This window comes from Lipotes vexillifer, unplaced genomic scaffold (assembly GCF_000442215.2).
Source record: "Lipotes vexillifer unplaced genomic scaffold, Lipotes_vexillifer_v1.1 scaffold67, whole genome shotgun sequence".
NCBI classification, from domain to species: Eukaryota; Metazoa; Chordata; class Mammalia; order Artiodactyla; family Lipotidae; genus Lipotes; species Lipotes vexillifer.
Genome location: NW_006797638.1, coordinates 38,119 through 54,874, shown reverse-complemented (window position 1 = coordinate 54,874; position 16,756 = coordinate 38,119). Strand labels below are relative to the sequence as shown.

At 36.0% G+C, this 16,756-nt stretch overlaps 1 protein-coding gene across 1 annotated transcript in view; it reads right to left on the bottom strand.

Moving 5' to 3' along the window:
- The window catches only part of SKIC3 (SKI3 subunit of superkiller complex), a gene marked incomplete at its 5' end in the record, with an annotated part of 72,807 nt that overhangs the window by 18,998 nt on the left and 37,053 nt on the right, over positions 1 to 16,756 (bottom strand). The window contains 6 exons of the mRNA XM_007469751.1: positions 1,812 to 1,923; positions 2,160 to 2,213; positions 3,077 to 3,149; positions 4,222 to 4,443; positions 14,090 to 14,213; positions 15,262 to 15,386. Coding sequence (XP_007469813.1) covers positions 1,812 to 1,923; positions 2,160 to 2,213; positions 3,077 to 3,149; positions 4,222 to 4,443; positions 14,090 to 14,213; positions 15,262 to 15,386 — 710 coding nt within the window. The remainder of the gene's footprint in view (positions 1 to 1,811; positions 1,924 to 2,159; positions 2,214 to 3,076; positions 3,150 to 4,221; positions 4,444 to 14,089; positions 14,214 to 15,261; positions 15,387 to 16,756) is intronic.

The window sequence follows — 16,756 nt, the reverse complement described above, 5'->3', positions numbered from 1 at the left end:
TCTTCCTTTGGAACACATACTTCTACAAAATAAGGCATCTAAATTAGATGATGGCTCAGGTGCCCTCAGGTCTAAAATCCTATAATTCCAGTTGAAGTGGACTCAATTTTTGTGTTTGTAAGATTAAGTGAACAACTCATTTAAGGATCTTAGGGTATTCTATAGTTTAGATTTTGGGAGGGGGATGGACATTAGCTGGCAGCAATTTCTTTTGTCACAATTCAAAAGAATTGCTGTCTTCATGAACTCTTCTACAGATAACCAGCAACTCAAATTCCCTATGAAACAAAGTGATAATATAAATATTATACATATATATGTGTATACACATATATATATAATTATACATATATATGTATATACACATATATATAATTTATACTATATATATACTAGAAACCTAAAAAAATTTTTAATATGGTTTGCTAAAAATACCTTTTAATATCACAGAAGTACTAATCTAACAGACATTGGATTTCTTTCCATTCAATTCTAAATTCCTGGGATTATATTTAAATTTCTGAAAAGATTCCTTGGAGTACCATCTATCAAAATTGTACTTTGTCTAACTAAAGATCTACAAAGGTTAGATGTACAGCTACTACACATAACTACAATTACATTCACTTTCACTGGACTCCAAACAAGTCTCAAATAAGCACTCAGCTTCATCAGTCAGTCCCTGTTTTAAGCTTCCTATATGACTCTGCTTCCTTGTTTATGAATTTCTCCAGATAATATGGGAAAATCAGAGAAAATGATTAGAGATATTAGCTGGGCAATCTCACCTTTCTAAAGTGTATGCCATGCACACAATCAAAGGCTAACATCTACCATTCTAGATCCACAGTAAGAATTCTTGAGAGTAATTCTATATCTAATACTTGTTTGGGAAACACCTTTAAAAATCAGAAACTTACCTAACATAGAACATAGATAACATATGTTATAACCTAACATAGGACATAGATAAAACCAAATGTTTAGGATTTCTTTTTGTTCTATTTCAAAAATGAAAGAAAGAATAAACAACAGTCCACATTGGTCTGTTTACTTGTTTTATAAAATAATCTCTGAAGTTTAGTTAGGATCCTTATCATTTATTGTGAACCTGTTCTTTGTATGTTTCCCCACAGTCCCTGGCCAAAAGCAATAGCATTCTGATCCAGCAAATGTTTGAAGTGCTCTGGGGGAATATACTGTTTAAAGCTATATTTCATGTTAAAAATAATATTATGTAAAAATATATCCCATAACCCTACTTTGTTAGACATTCCAATCCTCTATAGCATTTCTCCAGCAGTGGTAATGGAAGCATGCTGATGCAGGTTATATGCAGTTCCTCAGTGCCTTTTGTGACCAATGGCATACATACGACTCTGGTTAGAACTAAGTAATTAGTTCATGTGAGGCCAGCACCTTGGCAGTTCTGACAGTTACCATAGAAGACATATCTCCACTCTTCAAGAAGTTAATTACACATAAAAATAACTCAACATGTTTATTAAATAATTTAGTAGCTATAAATAAACCTCATTAAACAGAAATAAAACCACTTTTTGAAAATATATAATTCAGAGTTTCAATAATGGTTAATGAAGTATCTTTATACAGATATTCCTTTGAGTCTGCTTCAATAACTGATTATCTCTTAAATATCAGTAGCTGAATGCAGTAATCAAATAATATGCAAGATCTTAAAATATTTTAAAATTCCCTTCTTATTTCATAAAAATACAAACTTTGCTTCTTTAACACAAATGCAAGATGGACGGAATTCTAAATAATGAAATGGATCACACTATATTCACCTGGAGAAAGGAGAGCTGCCTTCTGAATGGCCTTTAGTGCAGTATTTTTCTCACCATCTGCTGAACTGCTTCCCATAGCCAACTGATTTACTGCACTGTATAGTAGTGCCTTCTACAAAGAGAAAGGAAGGGTGTTAATCAATTCTCTTTATAGCTCCCTGACTTTCAAAGTGACTAAAAGTAGTACTATATTGGATATTATTTGACCCCTAAGCCTAAGAAGAAAAGTTATTCATCAATAATATTATTTAACAATATTATTTAACAGTAAATAATATTATTTAACACTTCCAATGTTAAATAATAATAATATTATTTAACATTTCCTTTGAATTGGGGCAAACTAACCTTTCCATGATTTGAGTCCAGAATATGAGCCACATTTCCTGCTACTGCACCTCCCTATAACAGTAAACAAATTATTACTTATATAAATGCATAAACTTTCACAAAAAAGTAAAAATTAAGACTGATAAAATCTTTACATTAAGTCATTTGAAAGGTTCAGCTTTATCACATTTGTAACTTTTAAACTCCTTAAGTACCAACTTTAAAAAAGCAGTTTAATATTTTTATAAAAGAAAATCTTTTCTACGATGATCAGTTCAACTCTGCTCCTTTAAAATATTCATTAAAGGTCCAAAAGTTACATGACTTTACAGTAGTAACAAACAAATATACAATTTTCTTACAAGATTGTGAAACGAAGACTGAAAGAAAAAAAAGAGAGACCACAAAACTTATTTTAAGATAAACTAACATAGTTTTACTCCATGAAAATTTAGTATTTTTAATATGTCCACAGTCCCCAGTAAAATAAGTAACTAAAGTTCAGAGCATCATGAACCTCACCACCACCACCTCAATACTCAACTCAGTACTAAAAGTAAGGAAAATATACACAGCACAATAGTTTTCATAAAGTCGATCTGAAATCCTTAATTTAAAAAAATTCAATTAGACATTTTACCTGGAAAAGAAAGTGAATTATAAGAATAACATAACAATCTATACATGTTCAAAAAAGTCTACCTCCTTCTTTGTATCTTCCATAACACCCAGAGCAGTACAACAGTACATGGAAGAAACTCCATGTACTACTTGTTGAATGACTAATGAAAAACTTCACTAGATAACAGAACTCCCTTGCTCTATTAGTTAATTATTTTCCAGAATAATAATGTTAATATTGATACTTTAAAATTATATTATATACCACATCGTAAGTTATTTTGTCTTTTGCCAGAATTTAGAACATTACTCACCTTTGCATTTCGTTGAGTATACTGAGCAACTACTCGGGACAACAAAGACCAAAGAGCAGGATCAGCTGGGTTACTATAATGATCATCAAAAGCAGAGGGCTTAGAGATGATGGTAGTTACTTTAATCACAAAGAGTACCCCCCAAAATCAACATTTTATTTAGTATCTAAGTTAAAAATCTTTTAGACATCTAAAACAAGTTCAAATTAATTCTCTACGTGTGGTTAAAAGTGACTGAATTTTTAGAAACATACTTTATATCTCCTACATACACCTACAGTTTTTATTAAAATAAGAAAGAAAAATCAGCAATGTGATGATTACAGAGCCATGAGATCCAATTAGGAAAGGTTAAGGAAATTTTAATACGCTGTGTTCAAAGAAAACACAGAGATGAGAACTGTGGAAGGAAAATAAACTACAGATGTAACACTTTACTGCTAAAAATAAATCTAATAAATAACCGCTGTTGCTAGTGATAACAGCTTTCTATTTTCCAAATTTTGAATATTAATGAATGTTTGAGTGGCCAAAAAATTCCTAAAACCATCAAACTGGACGGTATCAGATAACAAACTGACAATATCACAAACTTGAGAATTTGTAAGGGCTTTCATATTAAAACAAGATTTGGTACAGGAGAATTTGGGGAAAATGTTTTGTGGCCAGTTGCAGGTCCCGTATGAGTCCTCCACGTATAAACTGCCTTTACTCAGTATTTCTAATTTTTTTAAAAAGCTTAAAAATCTTTGTCAATTTGTCAAAAATTGTATCTTTATTCTTAAAATTTGCATTTATTGTATTATTAATGAAGTTTCAGATATTTTCTTGTATATTAGCCATTTTTATTCCTTCATTTGTGAATAAACTTTCCATGTTCTTAAAAAAAAAAAAAAAAAACAAGATTTGGGCCTTAATCTGAAAGATTTTCTGTTCTCTCTTTACCAACTGAATTTTTTATTTAAATTGTTAGAGGTGAAATAACATGTAGTCAGTTACCTGATCCTATGTACAGTTTCATAAAACCACAACTTGGTTTCCAAATATATATGCTTACCTCATTATATAGTCTTAATAAGGTCCAAACATCAAAGACAACTTCATCAAGTATAAGTAGACCCCAAGTTCACAAGTACAGAATTTACCTGTGAACAGCTTTAGATGCTTGTCTCTGCACTGCCACAGTGCGACCTTGTAGTGCATAGATCGCTGAAGTAAGAAGGCACCTCTGATAATCATTGTCTTTCTGTTTGCAGTGCTTCAGTAACTCATTAAGTGCAGCTTTTGACAGTGTTGCATCCTGCATTGCCAATCCTAGGGCACACAGGGCTTGAAGGCTTTCCGTGGTTGGTTCTTTTAAGATAGAGCTGTAAATATATTTTTAATTGCCTATTAGCCATGAGTACAATAGTCTGTAACTATTAAAACATACTTAACAGTTGGTAGAAAAAACAATTTACTTATAGATTCACCAAACTACAGTGCAGCTTTAAGATAACTATAAAACTAAGTTCCATGGTTTCTAGGAACAGTAATTTCCCTGAATTTCCTTTTTTTTTTTTTTTTTGGCTGGGTCAGGTCTTTTGTTGTGGCATGCGGGCTCTGTAGTTTGAGGCATGCAGCCTCAGTAGCTGTGGCACACGGCTTAGTTGCCCCATGGCATGTGGGATCTTAGTTCCCCAACCAGGGATCAAACCCATGTCACCTGCATTGTAGGACGGATTCTCTACCACTGGACCACCAGGGAAGTCCTGTTTCCCTGAATTTCTGAAGCAGTTAAAAGTACCAATGGCCTTCACAGAGCATCAATAACCAAATTTCCTTTCTGGTCATTTTATCTACGTTTAGAAACAAATATACAGCACAGTCTCTTTGGGTCACAGTTCTAGGTAAATAATTAGAATAATTTCGCTAAAATCTTTAGTTCCAATAAAATCCTAAAAGGTATGAAAAATAAAGAAAAATGCTTAACCTAAGATCTGATTTTTATCATTCGCCAAAAGCTTTTGTCTTATTGTTCTGTGGTATTTGAAACAAGAGCAATATATAATAATTACAAGAACTGTCTATATCCACCATATTCCAAGTGAGCACATTTATAACTGAAGGAGAATTTAAATTTTGTATATAAACATCCAGCTTTCTTCTTTTCCTTCTTCAGCCGTGAAATCTGATTTAGCCTTATGGAGGTAAAAGTCAATAATGTTTAGGAATCCTTATTAATTAAAATGAAGAAAACCTGAGCTCTTTATAAACTTAACAGTACTCCTAATAATAATTATGAATGTTGTACTGTAACAAAACATAGGAACTTTGAAAATTTTGTTAAACAAAGTTCATTAAAATATAATATAAATAGCTGTAACATTATAAAATATCACATACCTACCACTATGTCTTTCTATTATTTTGGGGGAGGGGACAACAAGCTGTTTAGAATTTGATTTTGACAAACAGCTAGAAAGTCATGAATTTTCATAGGCAGCTCTGAAGCAAACTTAAAGCATCCATAGTAACTCTTTTTACGATAAGGGTTAATAGATGGAGGCATCCAAATATGGAAGAATTTCAATTAGTTATAGTCATTTCCATCAATATAAATAAACCACACTGTAAGTTGTAACTAAAAAAAAAGCAAATACTAAAATATAAATTCCAATACTAACAACAAAAGAAGAAATTCTAATTTGTGCCTTGGTTCAAAAGAGAACAAACCTATATACTCTAATATGTATTAATATAGAAAATCTAGGGACTTCCCTGGGGGAATGGTGGTTAAGAATCTGCCTGCCAATGCAGAGGACACGGGTTCAAGCCCTGGTCCAGGAAGATCCCACATGCTGCAGAGCACCTAAGCCCGTGCACCACAACTACTGAGCCTGCACTCTATGGCCCACGAGCCACAACTACTGAGCCACCATGCCACAACTACTGAAGCCCACACACCTACAGCCTGTGCTCTGCAATGAGAAGCCACCACAAATGAGAAGCCCACGCACCGCAACAAAGAGTAGCCGCTGCTCACCGCAACTAGAGAAAGCCCGTGCACAGCAACGAAGACCCAATGCAGCCAAAAAAAAAAAAATACAAATCTAATTACTGAAATGACTACATCCCATTAAGCTAACACATGTTGAATGCACGGTACCTGCATGTTGTCCTGTACCACGTGCTAGAATTTTACATGTAGTTATTTATATCAAAAATTCTATGATGCTGGTAACCAGATTTTTTCCCCTTATGTATTGAACTTATTCACACTCCGCCTAAGCACCGAGGACACTGCTTTGTTCCCAACATAAGAATGCCAAACAAGATGAATAAAGAACAGGTAACTGAATTATTCATAGAAAGGAAGTCAAAGAAAAGAATGCCAAGGGGCAGGAAAGGGAGCAGTTTGCAGTGTTAAGTTTGAAAGATGACATGCAGACAACCAAAAACAAAGAAAAAAACATAGATCAGATAAAATACCTAGCCCTGGATCCAACAACGCAAAAAAAAGGAGGTAAAGGTTTTCCCTCATAAGAGGAGAAAAGAACACGAAAATATTCTACTATTTCTCCCCACTTCTACTAATGTTCAAAACAGTTTCATTTACTGTTTTAAACAGTAACCCAAGACTAATCTAATCATAACTAATTTGGTGTTACTTTTGCTCTTGATTACTGCAGCAACATATTAGCATCTATGATTCTTTTTCTCAAGCTATTTGCAAATATGGATATTCTGAACATATATTCACATTACATGAGTATATCCATGTAAAGTGACAAGATTTTTAAAATTCTGATTGGTTTTCTCAAAATAGCTAAGAGGAGGAGAAAGAACTGCCTATTTATTTTATAAGAAAATTACTTTAATCAGGATGGAACAAAAGTATCACCACGAATAAACAAAACTAAAGCTTATCGTATAGAAGTCATTCTCAACTAGTACCATCTAGTCATCTCCATCCCCCTAACCCTTGGCACGGGAGCATAATTTGGGGATGTGGAGGCACTTCTTTCATTTCCACAATGACTGAGGACTGCTGTTAGCATCTAATAGACGGGGGACAAGGATAAGATCTTCCTGCAATGGTGGAAACAATTCTGTACTATGAAGATCTGTACCACTGAAAATGCCAACAGAGCACTCACTGATAACCACTGTCCAATAGCATCCATTAATCATCTCCTGCTTTTTAAGGAATTAATAAGGTCAACGTCCCCCCCCACAAAATATTTCAAAAAGTCAAAAAATACCATATATGGCCTCCCTGGTGGCGCAGTGGTTAGGAATCCACCTGCCAATGCAGGGGTCATGGGTTTGAGCCCTGATCTGGGAAGATCCCACATGCTATAGAGCAACTAAGCCCATTGGCTACAACAACTGAGCCTGTGCTCTAGAGCCCGTGAGCCACAACTACTGAGCCAGTGTGCCACAACTATGAAGCCCATGTGCCTAGAGCCCATGCAGCACAACTAAAGAAGCCATTGCGATAAGAAGCCTGCAGAGATTGGAACAAAGATGGCGGGGTAGAAGGACGTGCTCCCACTCCCTCTTGCAAGAACAACAGAATAACAACTAGCTGCTGGACAATCATCAACAGGAAGACACTGGAACTCACCAAAAAAGATACCCCACATCCAAATACAAAGGAGAAGCCACAATGAGACGGCAGGAGGGGCATAATCACAGTAAAGTCAAATCCCATAACTGCTGGGTGGGTGACTCACAGACTGCAGAACACTTATACCACAGAAGTCCACCCACTGGAGTGAAGGTCCTGAGCCCCATGTCAGGCTTCCCAACCTGGAGGTCCGGCAACGGGAGGAAGAATTCCTAGAAAATCAGACTTTGAAGGCTACTGGGATTTAATTGCAGGACTTCGACAGAACTGGGGGAAAAAGAGACTCCACTCTTGGAGGACACACACAAAGTAGTGTGTGCATCGGGACCCAGGGGAAGGAGCAGTGACCCCAGGGGAGACTGAACCAGAACTACCTGCTAGTGTAGGAAGGTCTACTGCAGAGGTGGGGGATGGCTCTGTCTCACCGTGAGGACAAGGACAATGGCAGCAGAAGTTCTGGGAAGTACTCCTTGGTGTGAGCCCTCCCAGAGTCTGCCATTAGACCCATCAAAGAGCCCAGGTAGGCTCCAGTGTTGGGTTGCCTCAGGTCAAACAACCAACAGGGAGGGAACCCAGCCCCACCCATCAGCAGTCAAGTGGATTCAAGTTTTACTGAGCCCTGCCCAGCAGAGTAACAGCCAACTCTACCCACCACCAGTCCCTCCCATCAGGAAACTTGCACAAGCCTCTTAGATAGCCTCATCCACCAGAGGGCAGACAGCAGAAGCAAGAACTACAATCCTGCAGCCTGTGGAACAAAAACCACATTCACAGAAAGATAGACAAGATGAAAAGGCACAGGGCTATGTACCAGATGAAGAAATAAGATAAAACCCCAGAAAAACAACTAAATGAAGCGAAGATAGGCAACCTTCTAAAAAAGAATTCAGAATAATGATAGTGAAGATGATCCAGGACCTCGGAAAACGAATGGAGGCAAAGATGGAGAAGATGCAAGAAATGTTTAACGAAGAACTAGAAGAATTAAAAAACAAACAGAGATGAACAATACAATAACTGAAATGAAAAATACACTAGAAGGAATCAGTAGCAGAATAACTGAGGCAGAAGAACAGATAAGTGACCTGGAAGACAGAATGGTGGACTTCCCTGCTGCAGAACAGAATAAAGATAAAAGAATGAAAAGAAATGAAGACAGCCTAAGAGACCTCTGGGACAACATTAAATGCAACAACATTTGCATTATAGGGGTCCCAGAAGGAGAAGAGAGAGAGAAAGGACCAGAGAAAATATTTGAAGAGATTATAGTCAAAAACTTCCCTAACATGGGAAAGGAAACAGCCACCCAAGTCCAGGAAGTGCAGAGAGTCCCATACAGGATAAACCCAAGGAGAAACACGCCAAGACACAGAGTAATCAAATTGGCAAAAATTGAAGACAAAGAAAAAATATTAAAAGCAGCAAGGGAAAAACGACAAATAACATACAGGGGAACTCCCATAAGGTTAACAGCTGATTTCTCAGCAGAAACTCTACAAGCCAGAAGGGAGTGGCATGATATACTTAAAGTGATGAAAGGTAAGACCCCACAATGAAGATTACTCTACCCAGCAAGGATCTCATTCAGATTCAATGGAGAAATCAAAAGCTTTACAGACAAGCAAAAGCTAAGAGAATTCAGCACCACCAAACCAGCTCTACAACAAATGCTAAAGGAACTTCTCTAAGTGGGAAACACAAGAGAAGAAAAGGACCTACAAAAACAAACATAAAACCATTAAGAAAATGGTCATAGGAACATACATATCGATAACTAAATTAAACATGAATGGATTAAATGCTCCAACCAAAAGACACAGGCTTGCTGAATGGATACAAAAACAAGACCCATATATATGCTGTCTACAAGAGACCCAATTCAGACCTAGGGACACATTCAGACTGAAAGTGAGGGGATGGAAAAAGATATTCCATGCAAATGGAAATCAAAAGAAAGCCAGAGTAGCAATACTCATATCAGATAAAAATAAAGAATGTTACAGGAGACAAGGAACGACACTACATAATGATCAAGGGATCAATCCAAGAAGAAGATATAACAATTATAAATATATATGCACGCAACATAGGATCACCTCAATACATAAGGCAACTGCTAACAGCTATCAAAGAGGAAATCGACAGTAACACAATAATAGTGGGGGACTTTAACACCTCACTTACACCAATGGACAGATGATCCAAAATGAAAATAAATAAACACAAGCTTTAAATGACACAATAGACAAGATAGATTTAATTGATATTTATAGGACATTCCATCCAAAAACAGCAGATTACACTTTCTTCTCAAGTGCACACAGAGCACTCTCCAGGAGAGATCACATCTTGGGTCACAAATCAAGCCTCAGTAAATTTAAGAAAACTGAAATCATGTCAAGCATCTTTTCTGACCACAATGCTATGAGATTAGAAATCAATTACAGGGAAAAAAACATAAAAAACAAAAACAAATGGAGGCTGAACAATATGTTACTAAATAACCAAGAGATCACTGAAGAAATCGAAGAGGAAATAAAAAGCTACCTAGAGACAAATGGCAATGAAAACACGACGATCCAAAACCTATAGGATGCAGCAAAAGAGGGACGTTTATAGCTATACAAGCCTACCTCAAGAAACAAAAATCTCAAATAAACAATCTAACCTTACACCTAAAGCAACTAGAGAAAGAAGAACAAACAAAATCCAAAGTTAGCAGAAGGAAAGAAATCATAAAGATCAAAGTAGAAATAAATGAAATAGAAACAAAGAAAACAATAGCAAAGATAAATAAAACTAAAAGCTGGTTCTTTGAGAAGATAAACAAAATTGATAAACCATTAGCCAGATTCATCAAGAAAAAGAGGGAGAGGACTCAATCAATAAAATTAGAAATGAAAAAGGAGAAGTTAAAACAGACACCGCAGAAATACAAAGCATCCTAAGAAACTACTGCAAGCAACTCTATGCCAATAAAATGGACAACCTGGAAAAAATGGACAAATTCTTAGAAAGGTATAACCTTCCAAGACTGAACCAAGAAGAAATAGAAAATATGAACAGACCAATCACAAGTAATGAAATTGAAACTGTGATTAAAAATCTTCCAACAAACAAAAGTCCAGGACCCGATAGCTTCACAGGTGAATTCTATCAAACATTTAGAGAATAGCTAACACCCATCCTTCTCAAACTCTTCCAGAATATTGCAGAGGAAGGAACACTCCCAAACTCATTCTATGAGGCCACCATCACCCTGATACCAAAATCAGACAAAGATGCTACAAGAAAAGAAAATTACAGACCAATATCACTGATGAATACAGATGCAAAAATCCTCAACAAAATATTAGCAAACAGAATTCAGCAACACATTAAAAGGATCATACACCATGATCAAGTGGGATTTATCCCAGGAATGCAAGGATTCTTCAATATGCACACATCAATCAATGTGATACACCATATTAACAAATTGAATAAAAACCATATGATCATCTCAATACATGCAGAAAAAGCTTTCAACAAAATTCAACACCCATTTATGATAAAAACTCTCCAGAAAGTGAGCAGAGAGGGAACCAACCTCAACATAATAAAGTCCATATACAACAAACCCACAGGAAACATCATTCTCAATGGTGAAAAACTGAAAGCATTTCCTCTAAGATCAGGAACAAGACAAGGATGTCCACTCTCACCACTATTATTCAACATAGTTATGGAAGTCCTAGCCATATAAATCAGAGAAGAAAGAGATAAAAGGAATACAAATTGGAAAAGAAGAAGTAAAACTGTCACTGTTTGCAGATGACCTGATACTATACGTAGAGAATCCTAAAGATGCCGCCAGAAAACTACTAGAGCTAATCAGTGAATCTGGTAAAATTGCAGGATAGAAAATTAATATACAGAAATCTCTTGCATTCCTATACACTAATGATGAAAAATCTGAAAGAGAAATTAAGGAAATACTCCCATTTACCATTGCAACAAAAAGAATAAAATACCTAGGAATAAACCTACCTAGGGAGACAAAAGACCTGTATGCAGAAAACTATAAGGCACTCATGAAAGAAATTAAAGATGTTACCAACAGATGGAGAGCTATACCATGTTCTTGGATTAGAAGAATCAATATTGTGAAAATGACTATAGTACCCAAAGCAATCTACAGATTCAATGCTATCCCTATGAAATTACTAATGGCATTTTTTACGGAACTAGAACCAAAAATCTTAAAATTTGTATGGAGACACAAAAGACCCCAAATAGCCAGTCTTGAGGGGAAAAAAACGGAGCTGGAGGTATCAGACTCCCTGACTTCAGACTTTACTATAAAGCTACAGTAATCAAGACAATATGGTACTGGCACAAAAACAGAAATATCAATCAATGGAAAAAGATAGAAAGCCCAGAGATAAACCCATGCACCTATGGTCAACTAATCTATGACACAGGAGCCAAGGCTGTACAATATAGAAAAGACAGTCTCTTCAATAAGTGGTGCTGGGAACACTGTACAGCTACATGTAAAAGAATGAAATTAGAACACTCCCTAACACCATACACAAAAATAAACTCAAAACGGATTAGAGACCTAAATGTAAGACTGAACACTACAAAACTCTTAGAGGAAAACATAGGAAGAACACTCTTTGACATAAATCACAGCAAGATCTTTTTTGATCCACCTCCTAGAGTAATGGAAATAAAAACAAAAATAAATAAATGGGACCTAATGAAACTTCAAAGCTTTTGCACAGCAAAGGAAACCATAAACAAGACGAAAAGACAACCCTCAGAATGGGACAAAATATTTGCAAACGAATCAACGGACAAAGGATTCATCCCCAAAATACATAAACAGCTCATGCAGCTTAATATTAAAAAAACAAACAACCCAATCTAAAAATGGGCAGAAGACCTAAATAGACATTTCTCCAAAGAAGACATACAGATGGCGAAGAAGCACATGAAAAGCTGCTCAACATCACTAATTATTAGAGAAATGCAAATCAAAACTACAATGAGGTATCACCTCACACCAGTTAGAATGGGCATCATCAGAAAATCTACAAACATCAAATGCTGGAGAGGTTGCAGAGAAAAGGGAACCCTCTTGCACTGTTGGTGGGAATATAAATTGATACAGCCACTATGGAGAACAGTATGGTGGTTCCTTAAAAAACTAAAAATAGAATTACCATATGATTCAGCAATCCCACTACTGGGCATATACCCAGAGAAAACCATAATTCAAAAAGACACATGCACCCCAATGTTCACTGCAGAACTATATACTGCAGCACTATTTACTATTTACTATTTATAGTCAGGTCATGGAAGCAACCTAAATGTCCAGCAACAGACAAATGGATAAAGAAAATGTGGTACATATATACAATGGAATAGTACTCAGCCATAAAAAGGAACGAAATTGGGTCATTTGTTGAGACGTGGATGGATGTAGAGACTGTCATACAGAGTGAAGTAAGTCAGAAAGAGAAAAACAAATATCGTATATTAACGCATAAATGTGGAACCTAGAAAAATGGTACAGATGAACCGGTTTGCAGGGCAGAAACTGAGACACAGATGTAGAGAACAAACGTATGGACAGCAAGCAGGGAAAGCGGCCGGGGTGTGGGGACGGTGGTTTGATGAACTGGGCGATTGGCATTGACAGGTATACACTGATGTGTATAAAATTGATGACTAATAAGAACCTGCTGTATAAAAAAATACAATAAAATTTAAAAATTAAAAAAAAAGAAAAAGAAGCCTGCACACAATGAAGAGTAGCAGCCCCTGCTCACTGCAACCAGAGAAAAGCCCACGCACAACAACCAAGACCCAATGCAGCCAAAAATAAATTATTAAAAAAAAAAATACCATATAAATAATCATAGATATCAGAGACTGTTATTTTATTAAATTATTCCAAGAATAAAGAAACAGTTACAATTTATATTGGTGTATATACACATTTTTAAAGACTCAACTTTAAATGAACTTTATCAGGTTAACCTGAATACGAAAGAGGGAAAAAAAGTCTCTTTGGGAACTTACGGGGCCAAAAACAAGCCAGTTAATGACTGCCTTCATTAAAATTTTATGATCCTAAGAGATGAGCTGATCAATTACTGTTTTAAAAAAATAAATAATACACACAGAGTACAGGATGGTTTTGAAGGATTGGATGAATCCAGAATTTAAAATTAAGCCATGATCTCTAGCTCCACCTGTGACTGTCAGTTCAGAACCAGGTGGGTCCAATCCCTTTTGTTCACAAAAATGTTCCTGAAACATTAAGAACTTCATTTTACGTTCCTCCAAAATTTAACCCAATATTTAAGTATCTGGTCATGTCGAGTGTTGATGTCAACTATACATACCATTTAAATAACAATGTCTTGGCTACGTCCATTTTTCCTTGTTTATACTCCGCTATTGCCAGAGCTGTCAAGATATGAGATTTGTCTTGCTCTGATTCAACAGTAGACAAGGCTCTCTCATAGGCTGTTACATAGAGTTGGAAACAAAAACAAAACAATATAAAAACAATCCTGACTGACAAATGGTGGGACATTTCCTTTCCTAATACTATTTTTTTTTTTTTTTTTTTTTTTTTTTTGCGGTACGCGGGCCTCTCACTGTTGTGGCCTCTCTGGTTGCAGAGCACAGGCTCCGGATGCGCAGGCTCGGCTGCCATGGCTCACGGGCCTAGCCGCTCCACGGTATGTGGGATCTTCCCAGACAGGGGCACGAACCTGTGTCTCCTGCATCGGCAGGCGGACTCTCAAACACTGTGCCACCAGGGAAGCCCACCTAATACTATTGTTTAAAGGGGTCTAACTAAAATTACATCTTATTGTTTCCTTGCTCTCAAGTGAATGGAATAAAAATTTAGAATATCTAACTTGGTTTAGCTGTTCCAAGGTGATTCTGGGAATATCATTTGGGTTATTATGTGATATTTCTCAATTTCCTTCTTTAGAATCTATAGGCAGGTTTGAATTACTATCTTCAAAAGAAGTGGAGGTCTAGAGCCATTGAGGTATCACCCACATTCCCATGTACAGACCGGCAACTCCATTAAGCAGTACTTAAAATGAGCTGCACACACATAGGCTGGGCCATATATGTGAAAAGGCACTCAATAAGCATTTTTGGAGAAACCAAAATGTATTATTACTAACAATGGTTGAGGCCTTCATTTATCAGAAATGTATACTGAAACACTGTGGAGTAGTAAATACTTGCTTTCAAATGCTACCTTATACATGTACCCTAAGTGATCTTGGGTCTGTTTCATCTAAATAATAAAGATAAAATTCAGTTCGTAACACTGCTAAAAAGACTATTCATCATAATAATGTACTAAAGGAAGGAACAGATAAAAAGTACCTCTTAACGTTCCTGACTTTTAGTCAGATTTTTAATAAACACTGCAACCCCTACCCCCATCTTAATATTACATCTTTCTGTATGTAAGCTCATCATGATTAAATTCTTCTCAGCTCTGGAAAAGTAGAAAGTATCCTTTAACTTTAAGCAACGCACTTACCTTTGCTGCTCTCTTTATACAGACCCTTCATAAATAAAGCCAATCCAAAACCTATGATGTCTTCTAACTCCTCAAGGGGTGTTGACTTAAAAGCCTGGATAGCTTTATCATATTCACCAATAGAACTAAGAAGCAAAACATAACTTACTTTTAATATCAAAAATCATTTTGGCTTATATCATCAAAATTCAGAAATAATTATTATACTAAAGCTCTTTTAACAACTTAACCTACTTCATCTATCAGTGTTAAAGCTATAGAAAAGCCTTATATTAAAATAGAAGGCGTTATCACTTATTTCAAACAGGATGCACTAGGGGGATTTAACTTCACATTTTTCTTTTAAATTATGTGTGAAAATGAACAGTTCTGCTGAATTACAAACTGTCTTTTTTTTTTAACAAACTTGAATTAAACTCTGTTATAAAAATAATTTCAAGTTGACTTTGATATAGAACTCTAATTTTTTAAGCTTAATATGTTAGTTAAATATTACCCTATAAATATTACCATATATCCCTTTGAGGGATAATATTACCCTTTGACAAGCTTAGCAAGTCCTAAGCAAACCCAGCCTCCGTGTAAACTATTTATCTGCACATCCATTTTTTTGGAGGGCATATAGATATACTAAAATCCCACAGACAAAACTATACATTATCTTTTCGGTATTTAATAGGAATAAAAGTAAAAACTGTTATACATGATACTAAAGTAGAATGCTTTTTAATAACAACAAAATAAAAAAAACATGTTTTGTTTACTTAAAAATGAAGAGAAGCTGCCACCACCTGGAACAGACTCACTGAACCTTTGAGATTCTGATTTCTGGTATCTAGAACTATAATCGGAAACTGCTTCTATTTTTAATGTGTTATTAGAAATCTTTTCATAAAATCTTTTTAATCTTGGAGGTGTGGGTGGGAGCTAAAAATATAGGCAATATTTGCTTCTAAAATTAATTTTATGAAGGTGAAAGAACTTAAAAATCCATTAACTCAAATTTTGATAAATATTTAATGAAGGGAACAGGACTACCTTACATTGTTTATGGATACATACATGTATTTTTTTTAATTAATTAATCTTATTTGTTTATTTTGGGCTGCACTGGGTCTTCGTTGCTGTGTGTGGGCTTTCTCTAGTTGTGGTGAGCAGGGGTTACTCTCCGTTGTGATGCACATCCCTCTCACTGCAGTGGCTTCTCTTGTTGCGGAGCACCAGCTCTAGGCGCACAGGCTTCAGTAGTTGTGGCATGTGGGCTCTAGACCGCAGGGTCAGTAGTTGTAGTGTACGGGCTTAGCTGCTCTGCGGCATGTGGGATTTTCCCAGACCAGGGCTCGAACCCGTGTCCCCTGCATTGGCAGGCAGATTCTTAACCACTGTGCCACCAGGGAAGCCCCCCATACATGTATTTTTAAAGTTTTTTTTTTTTTTCCCGGTACACGGGCCTCTCACTGTTGTGGCCTCTCCCGTTGTGGAGCAGGCTCAGCGG